The sequence below is a fragment of the Hylobates moloch genome, unplaced genomic scaffold, assembly GCF_009828535.3.
Source record: "Hylobates moloch isolate HMO894 unplaced genomic scaffold, HMol_V3 SCAFFOLD_1, whole genome shotgun sequence".
NCBI classification, from domain to species: Eukaryota; Metazoa; Chordata; class Mammalia; order Primates; family Hylobatidae; genus Hylobates; species Hylobates moloch.
The window spans coordinates 39962798-39983564 of NW_026652276.1; the positions used below are offsets into that span (position 1 = coordinate 39962798).

The 20767-nt window shown below is 45.6% G+C and overlaps 1 protein-coding gene across 1 annotated transcript in view; it reads right to left on the reverse strand.

Annotated features, from left to right (window-relative positions):
* KIAA2012 (KIAA2012 ortholog) overlaps window positions 1-20767 on the reverse strand; it is a 129622-nt gene that overhangs the window by 87561 nt on the left and 21294 nt on the right. Inside the window, exons 5-11 of the mRNA XM_032754924.2 lie at window positions 17391-17533; window positions 14799-14982; window positions 14036-14178; window positions 11350-11518; window positions 8582-8731; window positions 4808-4984; window positions 1153-1263 (exon numbers count right to left, since the gene is read on the reverse strand). Coding sequence (XP_032610815.1) covers window positions 1153-1263; window positions 4808-4984; window positions 8582-8731; window positions 11350-11518; window positions 14036-14178; window positions 14799-14982; window positions 17391-17533 — 1077 coding nt within the window. The remainder of the gene's footprint in view (window positions 1-1152; window positions 1264-4807; window positions 4985-8581; window positions 8732-11349; window positions 11519-14035; window positions 14179-14798; window positions 14983-17390; window positions 17534-20767) is intronic.

The window sequence follows — 20767 nt, forward strand, 5'->3', positions numbered from 1 at the left end:
CTGCTTCTAGCTTTCGCTGTGCTAAAAGGGAGAACTATTTCTCTGGGAACAGAGTGGACAAATGTGCAGCAGGTGAACAGAATCATATTTGCTTTCCAGCTGTTGCACCAGGTGTGTCATGCTGACAGTGGCCTCCACCTGTCTAACTCCTGCTTCCACCAATTCAGAACCAACATATTTTTATACTCATATCCTGGTATAAACCAACTGCTGATGGAAGTTCTTTGATGTTGAATTTGGAATCAAATACATTCTACTTTCTGGAAATCCATATACTGGGTGGCTGCTTCAATAGCAGCGGACACGAGATGTAAAATGCAGCAATGGTCAAGGAATTTCTCAGGGGAGGAATCAATCCTCTCATTTTGGTGGAGGAACCTTGGATACAGGGAGGATGAGGGACTGACTCAAAGTCATCTGGCAACTTAGAGGTGAGGCCAGAGCTCCCCAAATCTCCTAGCTTCTGAATCTGTGCTCTTTTTATTGAGCCGGTCATGACGTAACCCCCCAAGTGAGTGCAGCTTTTAGTCTCCCACATCAAGGGGCCTGCTGGTTGCAAACTCATGCATACACATCACGGTGGTTTCTGGGTGGTTGATGCTCATCACCCTCTGACTTCATTTCTTTTTTCCTTTGCAAAATGGCTATTGCCCAGAGGCAGCATCTCTTTTCTAAAAAGTGAACATGCCAGAAGGGTTTTTGGAAACTGCCTTGCTATCTGTCAGGAGCCAGATGATTCACAGGGATGAACCAACACACATAACAAGGATACCTGATTGGATTACCAATTAGCCGTCTCCACCTCTGCAGGGTGGTTGGAAAGAAGAGAAAAGGCAGTGTTTAGTTTGGGCAAATACCAAAAGGACTTTATCATTCTCATCAAGGCATCAGCGTGGCACATTAGACCTCTTCCAAGCCATTCCACTGGAACTTCTCTCTCCAAATGCTCCAGCGAGAGTAAACTTGTTATGCAAACATTGGATCATTGTGTCTGAGCTACAGAAGCACCTCTGTGTCGGTGAAAGGGGAGAAACTGGCTGACTTGCATGTGTTTTTAATGATGTCTCTGCTGCTGGGAAAATTTGGAAGCTGCAGGTAACATCTTCCCCTTTGAAAAAAAAAACAAGGCTGCCCTGGAATGTGTTAGCTTACCTTTACCTGATGGAAGCGCCTCGGTTTGGGTATGACCTGGGAGGGACAGGCAGACTTTTTCTCCATCTGGACCCAGCAAGAAGTGTCCCAGTGTAGGGTCGCTGGAACCTTCTTGAAAATAAGCACAAGCATAGGCAGTGTCAGTACCATGTTGGTGAGGGAGACAGACTGAACCTGGGCCATGTTCCCCTAGTCCCCCACGGGCACACACCCGTAGATGCCTGTGTGCTCGGGTGCCCACCGGAGTATAGGGTGAGCCCTACTCCTGGGACTCAGCAGAGCAGGGCTATTGTTCAGGCCCTGCCTTCCAGGGGTCAAGGTGGGATGAAAAGGGAGGGGCTGCCACTCACCTACATCATGACTTCGGGAGAGCCTGGCTACCTCAGGGGCAGGGCTAAGTGAGTGGGGGCACTCTGTGTGAAGGAAAAGGAGTCCCTTCCTTCAGCTGTGTGCAGCCCAGCCCCTGAGAACAGGGCTTCCTGCTTCCTGCCTCTACTGTCCGCCTCCATCAGATGTCCTGTGCAGTACTCAGCATACACGACCATAACCTCTAGATGAAATACTGGGATGGCTTGGTGATGCCAGGGGCTCTGGTCAAGGAGAAGGATGCTGTGTCTCCCTAGTTACTTAGAAAGATTGAAGGTATTTTTAATAACCTGACTGTAAAAGTAAAAGACAAGTCATTTATTCCCAACTCGAATCTCAATGCTCAACCCAGAACACTCCTGGGACTAGATTGCAGGGTTTCCCCCATGCCAAGCAATTCTCCAGCAGATACCAACTGGTTGTCCTATAATTTAATTCAGTTCTGACACTCTCTACCTGGAGATGGTGTCAGATCCCACAGGGTAGGGCTCAGTCCACAAGATTGCCCCCCACTTCAGATGCCAATTGCAAGTCCCAGATTGTGACCTGTACTTCTGACCGACCAGCTCTAAATTGGGCCTCCCACAGTCCTCCCTCTCCTTGGGTTCAACAATTTGGTAGGACAGCTCACAGAACTCAGGGAAACACTTACTTACATTTTCTGGCTTATTTATAAAGGACATTAGAAAGGATATTGTGAACAGCCAGATGAAGAGATGGGCGAGGATGTGCTGAGCTTCCGTGCCCTCCCTGGGCCTGCTGCCCTCCCACCTAGACACGCTCAGCAATGCTGAAGCTTATCAATTCGTGGTCAACAGCTAATAAAGAGTGTGATCTCCATGTCCCCTCCCCTTTCCTAGAGGTTGTGGCTGGAAGCTCCAACCCTCTAATCCTCTTATTGCTTGGTCCTTCTGGTCACTGGCCCCATCATGAGGCTACCTAGGGGCCTTACCTTACGTCACCTCATTAGCATAAACTCAGGTGTTTTCAAAGGGGCTTATTATGAATAACAAAAGATACTACTATCATTCAGAAAATTCCAAGAGTTTTAGCTTAGTAATAGAAACCAGGGACAAAGACCAAATTTATTCATATTACACCATACTTACCTTCCCCATCTCCAAGAAAAATGGGCCAGGAGTCCAGCTACCTGGACTAGCAGGCCACCAGCTACAGTGGATGCTGAGGAGTACACACATACACATGCACACTTACAAATGCACACTGACATATTCACACAGTGGCACACACACATATGTACACTGTCACAGGGCAAGCATGCACACACACCCCCATACACATGAACAGTGACATACATGAGCATATGACACACATACATTCACAGGACTGAATATATAGACATGCATGTGCATGTGCAGCCATGCCTATATAGATATGCACAATGACATGCATGCACACAAGCACACACATGTACTCATGGGCATATAAGCACACATCCCACACACATTCACTTACACACATGCACACACCCAACACACACACTTGAGGCTTCAGGCTGCTCTCTTTTCCCAGTCCTGGTCCTGGCATTCTATCCTTTTTTTTTTTTTGAGACAGAGTCTTGCTCTGTTCCCCAGGCTGGAGTGCAATGGTGCTATCTCGGCTCACTGCAACCTCTGCCTCGCAGGTTCAAGTGATTCTCCTGCCTCAGCCTCCTGAGTAGCTGGGATCACAGATGTGCACCACCATGCCTGGCTAATTTTTTTTTTTTTTTTGTATTTTTAGTACAGATGGGGTTTCACCTTGTTGCACAAGCTGGTCTTGAACTCCTGACCTTGTGATCCGCCCACCTCAGCCTCCCAAAGCGCTGGTATTATAAGCATGAGCTACCATGCCCGGCCACTGGCATTCTATTCTAATCAGATTCTCCCTTTATAAGGATGTCTAAAGTAGGCCTGAGTATCCATTTGCTGTGATTTGTCCCAGGCCATGCAACTTCCTAGGAAGGCCCCAGGTAGGGACATAACAGTACACCAAGTTTGGTTCAATTGTATCAAAATGAAAAGAGCATTGCTGTCACACAAGTATAAAGGGGAGGGGGTTGTGAAAGAGAAGTTCCAACCCCGGAATGGTTTCTAGGTGAAAACAATGTCTCTAGGGATAGAGAGAGTGTTGTGGGGAAGGAAGGGATTTAATTTTGACCATCTCAGTCTGAAACAGAAGCTGCAAACACAGAATGGAACTATTAATCTGTGGATTTAATTTATGCTTAAAGAATTCAACTATATATGCTCTGGGGAGAGAATGAGAAGGGGGTGTGCTGGGCAGTGGGGGAGAGAGAGAGCAAGCGAGACTGATTTAAATACTGAGGCATTCTGTCCCTGACTGAGCATGAAATGAAAGATGTGAAATCTGTTGCCTCTGTGATGGCTCTCTGTTCCCACATGCCTTTCAAAGTGTGAGCTTCTCGCAGCCCTGAGTGTGATTCTGCTGTTAATAGAGATACCTCTTTCTTTATACAATCTGTCCCCCAAACACATGTCATCTCCTTCATCTGGTGCTCAAAGTGAGAAAGCAGCCCAAGCCTTCAACGAAGCAGAAACAGCTGCCTGGACCACACGTTCCTGAAAATGGTCTGTCAGTCTCCAGCGTGGCACCTTCCCAGGGATTTTTAAGGGGTAACTTGGACTCTAAGCAATTTTTGCTCTATGAGCTACCTTTAGATGGAAGCCCCGGGGAAGCTGCTCTTGTACTGTCCTCGCATTATTGCTCTGTATAAGCGTCTTAGTCCCCTCCTTGACTATTAGCTCCTTAAGGATAAGTACTTGAAGTGAGTCTAAATTCTAGAGGGAACGGCCTTGCCCTGCCTCACCCTTCCCTAGAAATCAGGGTCTTTTCCTCTCTGTGAACAGGCTCTGCCCTGGGCAGGAGTTGACTTCTGTCTGGGGACTCTTCTGTTGGCAGGCTCATCGGGCTCTCTTGCCTCAGGGGGCAAGGGTTATGGCTGTTTGGAGTGTGCCTGGTAAATCCAGTAGTGTGTCTCCCCCAGGAGCACAGGGAGCTGTGTCATCAAATGCTGCTGCCAGGAGTGAGGAAAGCACAAAACAGCGTAGCAGTGCATGCTGGTGCAGCAAACCCTTAAAACATGTACTGACCCTTTAGGAATACGCATGGGGAACATTAATCCCACTGACATCATCAGAAACAGTTTCAATTACCCCTTTTCAATGGAATGCCTTTCAGAAAACTTACATCACAGCAGCCACGCGGCCCTGGCAATGAGCCACATACAAGCCAGTGGGGGGCATCTATGCACCCTGGAAATGATTACCTTGAGCTGCTGGCAGTGCCCTTCTGGGCGCTCTCATGTTCGGGAGACTTGGGGGGCTGCTGCAGCCTGATGTCCTAGGGCTGTCCAGGCCCTTCTGGCTCTCAGCACTTTTTTTTCCTTTAATCGGGGGTAGAAGATCCAATGGTGGGGCCACATCTTGGGGTGGGGCATCATCATCTTTAAAAACAAAAGGGGAAAAAGCCTGTGTGAGAAAACAGAATCAGCAGGAAGGAGAAGGAAGCTCTCTTCTAACTTGGTTGAAGGACCTCTGTGTGAAGACTGCTATGAAGACTGGTAATTGTATTGTGGCTAGAAGGGAGAAACCGTCCTGGTGTTAGGATGGTTTATTCCACTCATTCTCAGGTTTGTCCCTCTTTTCCAGTCCTGCTAAGCACCAGGGACCTGATATCTCCCATGGCCAAAATGACATGACTCTTGGCTAGAATCATGGCTGTTCATCTGGAAAATTGCCAAGAACTGGGAGGAATTGAGTGGTGGTTGTTTTTATTCTCATCTTACGGATGAAATCCCGAGATGGAAGGAGGACTGGAGAGGGTGCAAACTCCTTCCACCCCTAGTCCGAAGGCTCTGACTAGAGAGATCCCAGCTTTAGAGCTGATGAGATTATTGGATATAGATTTCTGACCAAAAAGTAGTTTTACTAGGCAGAGTCAATGATTGCATTCCTTCCTCAGGGTTAAATAAAAAGTGCTACCTTCCAGATGGAAGTCAGAGGGTATCAGGATTGATGGTAGCATTCCATAAAGCATACCCTACCCTCTGCTTCTGTTTTCTCTTCTCAACACCAACAGGGCATGCTCTATGAAGCAGGAAACCCAGGAACCCAAGTGACTGAGGCCTCGGTTTCACCTCTTTCAGAGGGAGTGGTCTTTATTTCACATGTAAAACTTAGTTGATATTAATATTTGGGTTTAAAAATTGGCTTCATGTGGTCTCAAATGATCACAGACTACTTATTCATTAAAAAGAGGCAAAGTGTCTTTACAATGGAAAAATGGGGCAGACATCACCTTTAACCAAATAATAAAATTTAACATCACCTACAATGGAAGAAACTGACATTTTGCATCCCTTGATATGATGGGCCGAGAGGGACACAACATCACCTCTGTGATATTCCTGCCAAAAAGTTTGATCTGAATCTCATTATGAGGAAATAGAAAAATCCAAATTGAAGGTAATTCTGCAAAGCAACTGGCCCGTCTTCTTCAAAAATGTCAATGTCATGAAAAACAAGACTGGGGGACTCTTCTAGATGAAAAGATTCTAAAGAGTGGGACCACTAAATGTAATGCATGATTCTGAGTTGAATTCTAGGTTGAAAAAAAAGCTATAAAGGAACATTACCGGTATAAATAGAGAAATGTGACTATGAATTAGAAATTAGAAAGTACTATTACACCAGTGTTTGCTTTCTTGAGTGTGGTAATTGTATGTGACTAGGAGGGAGAATATTCCTGGGCTTAGGAGATACGTGCTGATAAGGGATAAATGGTACAATGTCTGCAACTTACTCTCAGATGGTTAAGCAATAAAATAAAAAATATATATGTGTGGATGCATACATAAAAGCTGGCTTCATTTCTGTGGTATTAGAAGGGAAGTAATCCAGGCCTAGGCAAGTAAATGAATATGTGCCGCCTCTGTTGCAATGGAGCAGTCCCACTCTCAGCATCAACATGCTCGTGCAGCAGGGACCTCTGTGTGAAGACTGCCATGAAGAACTGCCTCTTTGTTGTTGTTGTTGTTGTTTTTTAGACAGAGCCTCTCTCTGTTGCCCAGGCTGGAGTGCAGTGGCGTGATCTTGGCTCACTGCAACCTACATCTCCTGGATTCAAGCAATTCTTGTGCCTCAGCCTCCAGAGTAGCTGGGATCACAGGTGTGTGCCACTACACCTGGCTAATTTTTGTATTTTTAGTTGAAATGGGGTTTCACCATGTTGGTCAGGCTGGTCTTGAACTCCTGACCTCAGGTGATCTGCTGCCTCAGCCTCCTGAAGTGCTGGGATTATAGGTGTGAGCCACCACGTGCAGCTGGAACTGCCTCTTTAGGTCCCTTTCTTTCTGCATCTACTCCCAGGTTCAGTCGCATGCATAATTTATACCAAGGGGCTTCTTAAACCAGTTTCCTCCTGGCCGAGTGGCAGAGGAGGGACAAGTTCTGGTACTCAGTTCCTGGTGGTGATGGCAGCTCAAAACAAGTGTAGGGCAGTGCAAAATGAACACTATGGAAGATAAAATTCACTGGTGTCCTTTATCTTGTGGCCCCAGCTGTGCACCTCGCATTGTGGTCCATAAGTAGAAAGGTGCGTTTTTTTCTATTTGCAGAGGAATCTCTGCCCATATTTGGATTTTTTAAAAAAAGAAACATTAAAGTCTTTAGGATAATTAACTCTCACTTAAGAGATAGACCAAATAAGCCTCTGCTTCAATAATCAAAGGTTCTAGGTTCATTGTTTGGTTTATTCTTTTATTCTATTTTTTTGGTGTTAGTTAGAAAAGTCACAATGTTGGGCTTATACTGAAAGGGAATGTAGTACAATGAGTAAGAACATGGATTCTGGCACTGGAAGCCCTGAGCTCCAATCCTAGTGAGGCCACTTATAGTTACGTGACCTCAAACATACTACCTATCTCTCAGGGCTTCTGTTTTCTGATCTGTAAAAGGAGGAGAGGATTGCTGTGAGGAGTACCTGAGAGAATACATGTTAAAAACTAAGAACAGTGCCTGGCACAGAGGAAGAACTCCAAACACATTAATGTGCATCTTCCTATTTCTGATACCAGTAGTCAGAGGTCACTTGACATCTGTGATACTGTCATCTTGCACATGCCTTTTGGAAAGGAGGCTCAGTTTTCTGAAAATGGGGAGTTTTCTAAATATGGCTTGTTACTTCCAACCTATCCAACACATAAACACAAACACTTAGATGCACCCATGTGTATAATTTCAAATGTCCACGTCATGGAAATTGGAGTGAAGACTTTTATCAATATTATGGACCTTTTTTTTAAACTTTTTTATTTTTTATTTTTAGACAGGATCTCGCTCTGTCACCCAGGCTGGAGTGCAGTGGCACAGTCTCGGCTCCCTGCAACCTCCGCCTCCTGGGTTCAAGTGATTCTTGTACCTCAGCCACCTGAGTAGTGGGGATTACAGGCGTGCACCACCACTCCTGGCTAATTTTTTGTATTTTCAGTAGAGATGGGGTTTCACCATGTTGGCCAGGCTGGCAAACTCCTGACCTCAAATGATCCCCACCCACCTCAGCCTCCCAAAGTGCTGGGATTATAGGCATGAACCACCACACCCTGCCGATACTATGGACTTTTTAATGAATAAATACATATTTATAAACAGATTAGAAATGAAATTTCATTGTTTAAAAATACAGGATAAACTATAAGGCATGCAGCAAACTTTTGGTAAGTTTGACGCCTTTCTACATCTGCAACCAGAAAATAGTAGTGGGATGAGTTAGGAAGTAAGTAATTGGTGAGCTGGACACTGTTAAAATATTAGTAGTGGGATGAGTTAGGGAGTAAGTAACTGGTGAGCTGGACACTGTTAGTTTTAGTGCAGCACTTTGGTGAAGGCAGCTGCTGCCTGCACAAAGGCCATCTTCCAGTGGTTGCCGGTGAACTAACCTCCCTTCCAGACTCCTTTTCCTTGGCTGTGGACCCTTGTGTGTCTTGCCTTGCTTCCCTTCAGAGTGAGGTTCCCGAGGGATGCTAGAGGGAGGGAGGAGCTACCTTGAGGTGAGAGTGTGTCCCTGCTTGCGTCCACTGGGAGATGCACTGTTAACTCCCGTGGCGTTTCTAAGGACGCATGCTTCAGGGGAGATTTCCACACAGGCATGGCTTCTTCACTTCTTTCTGGTTCTGACTCAGGGTGTGGAGCACCTAGGAGACAAGGAGGAGGCTAAGTTGTAGCAGAGGTCTGTTGTTTTTGCCTAATGTCTCTTCTTTTGGGGACCTATCCCTTCCCTGCTCACACCATGTGGTTTGGTTGGAGCAGTGTCCATTTGCTGATTCCAGAGAGGGGTATGGAACTGAAGCCTGGCATGAGAGTACCTCATTGCCTTAGCCACAGAGATTGGTTCCGGGGTGGGCACATGACCCAAGTCTAGTCAATCAGGGGTGACTTCTGCGCTTTGCAAGAGTTTTTAAGAGGCATATCCTTCCAATAGAGGCTAACAGGAAGGAGATTAGCATGGAATTTCAGGAAGACATCTTTATCACCTCATGGTAACAGCCTGCTTCAGAGGAAAGGCTAACAGAGTTGAGAGAAAAGTACTGCACACATATTTTCCGAGGCCTGGATTCAGCTGGTCCTGCAGTTACCTGATTCTTGCATGAACAAATTCCTTCCTTCCTTCCTTCCCTTCCTTCCCTCCTTCCTTTCCTCTCTCCCTCCCTCCCTTCCTTTCTTCCTTTCCTTCATTTCTTCCCTTCCTTCCCTTCCTTCCTTCCTTCTTTCCGTGTCTCCCTTCCTTTCGTCTTTCCTTCTTTTTTCCCCTTTCCTTTTCTTTCTTTTCTTGCTTTTTGCTTAACACACTTTGAGTTAGGCTTCTGATGCTTTTAAAGCAGGGTCCTCATGACATGTAAATGGGGAAGAACTCCATGAATTCACTGTCTTTGTACCCGATTCCTATGTTTCATTGTCAGTGTTGGTAAGCTCGGTGCATCTGGCTTTAAGAATCTGGTTCATGATGGCCTGGTGGTTTTCCTCACCTTCCTATCAGGGTCATCATGGAAAATAATCAGATCGAACCCAATCTTGTGAATAGTCTTGTCTCTCTTTTTATTAAGTATATCTTTTCATTCTGATGTTTTGACATCTGGGACCTGACTGTCCCTCCCAGGGCTGGCCAGTTCCTAGAGACAGTAATGACTCACCTGGGAACATACCTGTCATATGCACCCCAACCAACCCAGAGTTCCTGACCCCCAACAACCTCCTTTATCAAACTCTTAACATTCCCAGGCTACTATCTGCCTGCTGTAATTATCAGAGGGCCGGTACCAGACAGCAAGGGACAGCCCCTATGCCACAGAGCTGGCTGAATTATTCAAACTAGACAATTCTAAATCTGCTTAGGCTGCTTGCTCTGCCTTGCCCATATTCCTTCTATGAAAACGGCAATACAGCCTCTTTCACAGCCTTCTGCCTCCTGGAGGCTGGTGCGCCCCCATGTGGCCCTGCATGGTGTGGTGTGCCTCCTCCTCTTGGAACTGTGAGTAACAAACTGTCTTTTCAGTGCCAACTGTCTCCTGATCTGTTGGCCTCACCACACCTGAATAATAAGAAGACCTGCATTTTAAAACACTGTGTTGTTGATTTTCTTTTTTTTTTAGGGAGCTGAGTAATTTTTTGGCAAGGTAAAATCTACATAGAGTGAATTGCACAGATCTTGAGTGTACAGTTCAGTGAGTTTTGACAAATCTATAATCCATACAAGCAACCCAGAGTGAGAACATTTTTCATCACCCCAGAAATTTCCTTCGTGTCCCCTTCCATTGGTCTTTTAAGCTCCACCATTAGGCATTTTTTCCAGTGAGAAGTCCAAACAGCCTTAGAACAAAATGGCTGCCTGTGTGATTCCCAGGAGTCAAACTCTCCAAGAAGCCAGTGGCAGTCTCTGCTGAAGTTTCTAGAAAACTCAGAACTGGGACCCCTGTCAAAACTAGGACACTTTTTGCCTCAGAGGGCCCAGAGAAGTACCTGGAGCAAGAATGTGTCTTAAACAAGAGTACTATGGAATGAAAGGAAAGTCAGAAAGAGTTTTTCCTTGTGACACAGGGTGAGAGGTCACTCAGAAGCCTCCCCTAAAAAGCCCACGTCACCAGTTGGAATTGAACTCCTTTGCTCATATTCTCTTAGAACTTTGCTTAGAAGCACATAATCTCTGCCCTGGCAAAGATTATAGAGGTCATCCCTTACAAAATAACCTAATTCAAAATCAGGAAAATGACTTTTTGGATGAACTTTTATCTTTCTTTTATAAAATGGAGGTGCAAAGATTCCAGTGTCCTTTTTACCTTGGCTGCCAGGAAACTCAGCTAAATCCAGTACCTACCTCAAACCATGAATTCATCTCAGATGTCTGATAACATCTATTTCTCTACTCCTTTTACCCAGGGTTTTTTTTTTTCCAATTTCAATTTTAGTTGTCTTGTTTTATACAATTATTTTTTTGTAAGCTGCCTGAAAAATTCTTGCCCTTTTATAACACCTATGGTGCATTGGACTTATTTATGTATATACCTGTCTTCCTTTCTCTTCCACAGCTTAACAAAATGCATTGCTTAATGAAGGGTATAATAAATATTTTAAAAATCCAATTGAATATGATCAGAAGAGATCTTCTTCTAGATTTTACCCTTTTTCCTTCTTTAAAAAATATTCTCTGAAGGGGATGACCATAGGGAAGGTCAGCCATGATGTAGGAGCATGTAGAATCAGCAGGACTCCCCATCCCAGGCTCTCCGTCAGGAGTGCCCATGCATCCGGGACCTACCTCTTCTGTGGGCTTTCTCTTTTGGGGGGTGTTTGGTGTGGTAATGAATCTCCACCGGTAAGATGAAGAGCTCTGTTGGGGGCTCATTGGCTTTAAATTGGCTCTTCAGGGGCTCCAAGACTCTGGGTGGTTCTTCTGAGATAGGAGGTAATTTCAAAGCCTTTGGTGCCTGGAGAAAATTTAAAAACAAAACGATCATGGCAGGTATCCAAACCCTGCTGCCTGCAGGGGCAAACGATACTGTCTCTTATTGTATCTCTTGCACCAGGAGCTGCTGAGAGAGGTAAGCTAATCCAGCTGGGAGCTGGTATCTGACTTCAGTGGTGCCACTTGGTCTCCTGGGATCCAGCATATGCCCCTGTTAATCCTGCCTGTGATTTCTCTGAGAATTATAAACACACTCAGTTTAAGAGCCTTTGAGAGGATATAAAGTCTTTCTTTTTCTTGCAGCTGGAAAGACTGAGCCGGACTAAAATGACATAGCTGAGATCTCTTTGAACTGATTGGGAGAAATCTCAGCATATGTTGTTAAGAGAAAAAGCAAAGTACAGAACATTGTTTGAGCAAGCTTTCCACTAAGAAGGGGCAGGAAATAGCATTTGTGATTGCTGACCTTAGCTAAGCCACAATTTCTTCCTCTGTAAAATGGCAGTAATCATACTATCTACCTCATAAGGTTGTTGTAAGGATTAAATGAGCTAATATATGCAATTATAATAGTGTTTGAAACTAGGATTATTTCCATATTTCTTTGAGAGTAGACTCTCCTCTCATTAGCATTTATCTAGCCACTAGCAGAAAAATTGAAGCTTTTTCATACTTATGTAATATGAACATAGCTGAAAAAGAATCATTGTGTGTCAGAATCAGCAACTAATTTTGTCGTTTTTTTTCTGTCCCCCAAAAAGTGTGTATGTGTGTGCGTGTATGTGTGTGTGTGTGTGTGTGTGTGTGTGTGTGTGTGTGTGTATGAGAGATTCACTGGGGGTAGTAGTAAGAGCCTCCTGTTTCTAATTATTCAGAGGTTGCTGAAAATTTCTCCTTTTAGTTTGCAACTTTTAACATATGAACTTGGCTCTGTGAAATGTATACATGTTTTGGTTTCAGGAGTTCAGTTTCATAGGAGGAAAAATAAAAGCATTAGGCCTGCTGTTTGCTCCTGGGCCAAAGAAATCTGGGAAGTCAGACACCCTTCTAGTGTCTCCTTTTTAGTATTCAAAAAGAAAAAAAGGTTCAGAAGCATACATAAGCAACCTATGTATTTAGAGTTGATTGAGGAAGGAAATTCAACCAAATCTATGCAGGGTAATATTTATAATTTTGAGACATTAAGAAAATGATAAACCAAACACACACACATAGGATCTTTATACTCCTGGAGACCCTCACTGTCCAGGTGCCGGCTGCCCACACCAACTGCCCTTTTTTGAATACTGACCTTGTGCATTTTGTTTGACAAGGTTTGCATTGAGAAATCAATGTGGAAACTCAAATGATTTGCGTGAGGTATGGCTGACGAGCCAAGACTTAATTTCTTTATCCTAATTAAAAATTTACACAGAGTTTTAATATGGTGGAAAATATTGCTTTCCTCTGTGAAACCATATACATGGGTTGAGGGAAGGGACTCCTTTCCTCTGGGCCTGGCTCAGTTCTGGGCTGACCCAGGAGCAAAGTCCAGGGCTTTCCTTGGGCCTGTGGTGAGCTTGGCAGGTCAAGCCTGCTGTTCACTCCTGCACCAAAGGAACCTGGGAAGACAGAGGCCCTTCTGGTGTGGATGGAAAGGTTTGGATTAACTCAGGCACAGGAAATCTGAGAAAATCTTGAACAGACTGTAAACAAACTCCCTCACTGGCAGCAGGACCACCTGGAGTGCCCATAGCTGCTTCAGGAACACTTCAGATGACATGAATCCCTGCAATTAATCAACATCACTGTAGATCACAGTCAGATACAACATACTTTCCTAAAAGTGCTTCATCTCTTCTACCAGCCCTGTAAGGTTGACATTATTATCTGGATACACAGATAAAGTCACTGTGTTCAGAGTGTGTGAGTGACCTGCTCATGTTCCCATAGCTACTCCGGGCAGAACATCCTGGGGCCCTTGCTTGTCCCCATTCATCACTGGTGCCTCCAAACACTGAAGAAAGACCCACATAGAACTGCAAGGCAGGACCAGGCCAGAGACAGCCAAGGACATCTCTAAAAAAGGTGTATTTGGCTCCCAAAGGAGGTTGATAGACTTGCAAAATTTCCCCTGCATTTTCAAAGGTGATAGACCCTCAGTGGAGCCAAACTGTTGCTGGGTTCAAGATCTCCAGCATTTTGAATCTGAAGTGAGTTTACTGCTTACAAACTCAAATTCTGTCCTTTAAAACGTTTACAGATAATCCCTTGCCCCTTAAGAAATCAAAGAATTCTGTTGCTATCAGGGAGTGTGGTAATAACCATGCTTTAAGGTAGAATTGGTGGCAGCTGAAATTCCTTGCACTTCATGATTTTCAACCTTTAGTAAATTACTACAGCTCTATTCCAGCTCCACCTGGTCAGCTCAGACGCTAGAGAGGCCAGTTCTCTTTTGAGACAGCCTTTTGAGTTACCTTATTTCTAGATTGGGATTAATTTCTCTCTCTTCCCTCCTCTCTCTCTCTCCTGCATGCACAAACATACATATACACACAACCTTTTTCTTCTTCACTTCCCCAGGGGTGATTATTCCGGAGCCAATGGCAGATGCTACAGGAGGGAAGAGGCATCTGTCAGCAGGAAGCGCCTGTAACAAGTGGCTGCTTCTGGCCTTGTGGAGTTTCATGTTCCTTTGTTTATCTTTAAAAACAGGATGAGAATGAGAATATATTAATTGCAGGTATGGGGATGAACAGTTGAGTTTTGACTTTTATCACATTGTAGTTAATGGGGGGAAAGGCAGGGAGTGTGCTGGGGCACTGGGACAGCCCTAGCTTTGGGGGAGGCAGGTTCAGAGAGCCCCAGGCTCCTGATCTGGGTTGAGTTCTTGCTGGCTGAGTCAGGTGGTAAAGAGAATGATAACAATAATAATTAATATGTATTGAGCTCTAAATATGGAGAATTATGTAGAATATTTCATGTATATTAACTCAATTTACACAATAGCCTTATGGGGTTATTATCCCCATTTTACAGATGAGAAAACTGAGCATCAGCAATATTGGTTAATATGTCCAAGATCACAGCTGTAAGTGGGGGTGACTTGAGCCCAGACAGTATGATTTCCGAATGGATGCAGCTAAGCACTAGGCAAAGAGGAGCCTGCCAGAGTCGCATTCCCATGTCCAGCTAGATTCTGGCTTTTATTTTGTAAGGTGAGTGGTGCAAGGAAGTGATGTTTGGCATGCCTCAGTGTCCTTAAATGAACTCTGCATGACTGGGTTTACCCAGATCAATGAGCAAGACATTTGGGTTCTTACCACTGAGATCTGCCTTCCTATTAGGGAAGGCGCCTTCACAGAATGTAACCTGGGATTTGTCACTTGGGAGCCAAGAGTGATCGATGCAGCCATGCCCAAAGGTCTTCCTGGAGGTTTGCTGTGTCTTTTCATTGTAGCTTTCCTTTGAAGCATATAAACAAAGGTGATTCTCTATTGACGTGTCCTAGGGAACGACAGATACACATTCCTGTAAACAGGCTGTCGTAAAGGGGCAGAGCAGGTTTCTTTAACAGCCCTCGTGGCTAGGCTTGTGGTTTCAAGGATGAAATTTCTTTTGCAGGTTGGGAAGAAAAATAAGGTTATAACAGCAAGCTTTTTACACTTGATCTTAGCCAAAAGGCCGAGAAGCGATCACAGCAAGCTTTTTAATGCTGTTTATTACAATAAAACATTTTATTGTTGATGATAGAAAGAATGATACTTAGCCATGCCTGACATATAGTGCTATCTTGTGAAAAAAAAAAACACAAGATTTTGATTAAAAATCAAAATGAAGTGCTAGTATTGGTGTCTTTATCCATTATGAAATGTTTCTCAGGCTGAACGCAGTGGCTCACACCTGTAGTCCTAGCACTTTGGGATGCCCAGACAGGAGGATTGCTTGAGCTCAGGAGTTTGAGACCAGCCTGGACAACATAGTGAGACCTAATCTCTACAAAAAAATTTTAAAAATTAGCCAGGCATGGTGGCACGCACCTGTAGTCCCAGCTACTCAGGGGGCTGAGGCAGGAGGATTGCTTGAGCCCAGGAGGTCAAGGCTGCAGTGAGCTGTGGTAGCGCCTCTGAACTCCAGCCTGGGCAACAGAGCAAGATCGTGTCCCTCCCCCACCACCCCCAAAAAGGAAATGTTTCTCCCCTCTGCCCTTCCACTCGGTGGTTCTTCTCCACCTTTCCTCTTCTCTTTGGCGTATGACCTTCTTGTAAGTCAAATGAGTGTATTCAGGATAGGAGGAGATGTTGTCTATGTTGCTCTGAACAATTGTTATCTTGTACACACACACACACACACACACACACACACACACACACACACACACACGGGGCCTTAGAGTTTAGAAAGTGTTTCTACATTGTAACTCATTTAATCCTCACAGTAACCTTGTTAGACATATGATAATAGCTCCATTTTACAGAAGAGATGAATTCAGGCTCAAAGTTAGTTATGATTCTTGGACAGGCTCATCACAACTATCAAAAAGCAGGAGCCAAACCAAGGCTTTTCTGAGTCTAAGGCAATAGCTATTTTTCAAACAAGATTAACAGCTGCCAAGATGAGCAAAGAGTCAGGGGAGAATCTGTGGTTACATAAGTTTGGAAAACCCAGAGTTTAACAAAGTTAAGCTGGTGACTATGTTATAGAACTTCTCGAAGCTCTCGTATCTAACTACACATGTGACTTCCAGGAGGAGAAGGCATGCAGCACTTCCCCAGTGTATTTGCCTATGAAACTCTTATTTATTTATTTATTTAATTTATTTTATTTTATTTTTTTGAGACAGAGTCTCGCTGTCGCCCAGGCTGGAGTACAGTGGCGCGATCTCGGCTCACTGCAGGCTCCGCCCCCCGGGGTTCACGCCATTCTCCTGCCTCAGCCTCCCGAGTAGCTGGGACTACGGGCGCCCACCACCTTGCCCAGCTAATTTTTTGTATTTTTAGTAGAGACGGGGTTTCACTGTGTTAGCCAGGATGGTCTCGATCTCCTGACCTCGTGATCTGCCCGCCTCGGCCTCCCAAAATGCTGGGATTACAGGCATGAGCCACTGCACCCGGCCGAAACTCTTATTTATTTATTTAGAGGCAGGGTTTCACTCTGTTGCCCAGGCTGGAGTGCATGGCATGATCTTGGCTTACTACAACCTCCTACTCCCAGGTTCAAGCGATTCTCCTGCCTCAGCCTCCCGAGTAGCTGGGATTACAGGTGCCCACCACCATGCCTGGCTAATTTTTGTATTTTTAGTAGAGATGGTGTTTCACCATGTTGGCCAGGCTGGTCTTGAACTCCTGGCCTCAGGTGATACACCTGCCTTGGTCTCCCAAAGTGCTGGGATTACAGGCGTGAGCCACCACGCCCAGCCAAAACTTTGTTAAATGGAGCATCTTGCAATGCTAGAGTTCTATAGGTGACACTTTGGGGAAATGGTAGTCAAAAAGGTCAAAGTACTCTTCCCTTCTCTGGAAGTCTCGAGAAACGGCAAAGGGAGAGAGAATCCTCTCTGCAGTCAAGAACAATGACAGAAGAGAGCCCATTAGAAGTGGTACCTCTGGCCAGGCTCTGTGGCTCGTGCCTGTAATCCTAGCACTTTGGGAGGCTGAGGCCAGCAGATTGCCTGAGCTCAGGGGTTCGAGACCAGCCTGGGCAACATGGTGAAACCCCATCTCTACTAAAATACAAAAAATTAGCCAGGCCTGGTGGTGCTTACCTGTAGTCCCAGCTATTCAGGAGGCTGAGGCAGGAGAAATGCTTGAACCCGGGAGGCAGAGGTTGCAGTGAGCTGAAATCGTGCCATTGCACTCCAGTCTGGGCGACAGAGTGAGACTCTGTCTGGGGGAAAAAAAAAAAAGAAATGGTACCTCTGCCTGCGTTTCATCTTCCTGCCAGGGCTGCTTCTTGAGTGGTGGCAAGTCAGTCCCCTGACTGCCATGGTTCTTGGCTAGAGGGCCCTGGTCCACATGTCCAGCAGCTCCAGCTTCCTCTTCATCCAGGCCCTGTTGACCTGCAATGGTGAACAATGGGTCAGCTTGTCACCCTGGAAATGGATGTGGTGTTCTTGCTGCCTTCAAACTGCCTTCCTTCTTGCTTCTCTGAGTAAAAGTGCTCAAGGCCCTCCCTTGCTCCCCCTCCTCCCTTATTTTGTATTTCTGATAGTGCCTCCTCGGAAGTGGCAACCAGGTCTGTGGAAAGAGCTGCACTAGCAGTCAGGAGGCTCAGGGTTGAGACTTCATTTCTTGGACAGAGTTTCCCCATCTGTAAAGTGGGGATACAGATTTCTTGCCGTCACTTCCTTGTAGAGTTATCTGGAGCTCAAAGAAGATAATGAATGTGACAGCCCCTTGTAAACTGTGAGGGATTAGTGGACGACAGTGGTGAGATTATGGTGGCGTGACCTGCAGCCTGCTCTGTTGTCATGGAGGTGCTCAGCCTGAAGCAAGCTCTTGGGATTCCCGGGCTGTCTCCTGGCTCTTTTTTTTTTTTTTTTTTGAGGCAGAATCTCGCTCTTTTGCCCAGGCCGGAGTGCAGTGGCGCTATCTCGGCTCACTGCAAGCTCCGCCTCCCGGGTTCACGCCATTTTCCTGCCTCAGCCTCCCGAGTAGCTGGGACTACAGGCGCCCGCCACTGCGCCCGGCTAATTTTTTGTATTTTTTTAGTAGAGACGGAGTTTCACCGTGTTAGCCAGGATGGTCTCTATCTCCTGACCTCGTGATCCGCCCACCTCGGCCTCCCAAAGTGCTGGGATTACAGGCGTGAGCCTCTGTGCCTGGCCGTCTCCTGGCTCTTTACTTGTGGAAAAGCCTCAGCTGAATGCACTGAGGTAAGACTGCTGTTTAGCTCTCTGAACTTATCCTGTCTGCAACCCTCAGGAAGGATCTGAGTCAACAGATGACTCCAACGTAGTTAACAAATCTTTCATCAATGGTCTAAGGGGTCCTGCAGCTGTTTTCATCACTTTCTCAAGGTAGATTTATTGCTGAAACAGTCTGGCAAAGCTTCCTTGTTTGGAGCCAAGCTTTAACAATACCTTTATTCCCAGCATGAGGCTCCATGGAACAATGTGGGGTTGTCTTTCAACTAGGGGCTCTGGAAGGCTTCGGGGGCCTGTGTGTGATGGATCACAAGACTTCTGGGAGCTGCTTCTCCTCCTGCCTCCAGCCAGCCTCACCTTCCCTCTCTGCTCCCGTTCATTATTTCCATCCTTGGTGTCACTGGGCCAAGAGTCAATTGCCCACAGGTGGGGCCACTCCCACCCCCCAGCTCTCCTTCCTTTGCCCACTGGCTCCTGAAGGCCGTGCTAGATGTGAACTGAGGCTGAGTGTTGGTGGAAGAAATACAGGCTCAGGCTCAGGTTCAGGTTTGGAGGGTCTGCTCTGGTTTTAGTGGCCCAGGGAAATCTGATGGGCTGGGGACTCATTAATATGAGGTGACCCGGGGCTACATTAGGCCTGCTCCTAAGAGGACCTCAACTCCATACAGAGTGCAGCACTAAAGACCTTTGGGGATATTCTAGAATGATCCCTTGTAGAATGATTCCTTGGGGTCAAACCAGACACTAAACTAGGTCCATCTTTTCTGGTCAGATTCACCTAGAACCAAATGCATTTCTGAGGGTGGAGGAAGTGAAACTCACTAAATAGTCTCTTTTTTTTTTTTGGGTGGGGGGTGGGGGGGTGCAGGGGACGTAGTCTCACAGTCTCACTCTGTTGCCCAGGCTGGAGTGCAGTGGCATGATCCTGGCTCACTGCAACCTCCACCTCCCAGGTTCAAGCGATTCTCCTGCCTCAGCCTCCCGAGTAGCTGGGATTATAGGCATGCACCACCATGCCCGGCTAATTTTTGTATCTTTAGTGGAGATGGGGTTTCACCATGTTGGCCAGACTGGTCTCCAACTCCTGACCTCAAGTGATCCACCCGCCTCAGCCTCCCAAAGTGTTGGGATTACAGGCGTGAGCCATTGTGCCCAGTCTGAACAGTCTTACACATTGGGTATCTAAATTGGGGTGGGCGGCATTGTGAGTAGGGGGATACAGAGAGACAATTTTCCCTTTGGCGATATCCCAGGTGAGTTTGAATATGTGACTCAGTCAATGTGAGGGGAAACATAATTTTTTTTCTTAGTAAACATCATCATCTGATTCATTTATCTGTGCTTAATAGAAACAGGTTTGCAAGCAAAGTATTGGAAGCTTTAGTTGTTGAAAGGAGACCACAAAACTTAGTCTCTCTGTATCTCAGACATGGATTCAGATAATCCAGATAATGTGCATTGGAGTAGCTCTGTCCTCTCCTGTTATTTTTCACAAGCAACCCAGGGAGGAAGGAATGCAGACCCCAGTATTTGCATTTTACATATGCACAAACTGAAGATGCAGGGAGCATAAGTGACTTAGCCAACATCACGTTATTGGAGACCTGGGATTTGCAGCTGGGACTTCTGCTACTTCTTCAGATAAAGTGTCGGGCAAAGAGAGGGAAACCAGTGGAAGATAAGGTTCAAACAAATGAAAACATCAGTCAGGGTTCAAGTTACAGCCACTGAACTATTTTTGCTTCTTTTAAAATAGATTTTTTTTTTGGCCCCTGTGATCATGGGCAATTGGGCATTCCAGTTAGTAATTATGCTTAAAACACAAGCTAAGGAGGTATAATGAACATTTATTGAGCACATAGTATGTGCCAGCTCCTATTAATATATTATCTCATTTAATTCCCACATGCAACCCTGTGAGATAAAGATGGATATGGTCATCTCCATTTTATAAATGAGAAAACCAAGGCCCAGAGTGGCTATATGGCTTGGAATTGGTGCTAATGGCCACATGTTTAATCACTATTTGATATAGCCTCTTTGTTTTCTGCCTGATTGTGACAGCTCCTTGGTGTATGGCATCAATTAGGAAAGTCACTTTATCCCTCAGGTGTGCAGTGTTAATCCAGCCATAAAATGAAAGCCCTGAGGCCGAGAGCGGTGACTCATGCCTGTAATCACAGCACTTTGGGAGGCCAAGGTGGGAGGATCACTTGAGAACAGGAGTTTGAAACCAGCCTGGGCAACATGATGAAACCCCATCTCCACAAAAAAATACAAAAATTAGCTGAGAGTGGTGGTGTGCTCCTACAGTTCCAGCTACTTAGGAGGCTAAGTGGGAGGATTGCTTGAGCCCAGGAATTCAAGGCTTCAGTGAGCCGTAATCATACGGCTGCACTTCAGCTTGGGTGACAGAACAAGAGCAAG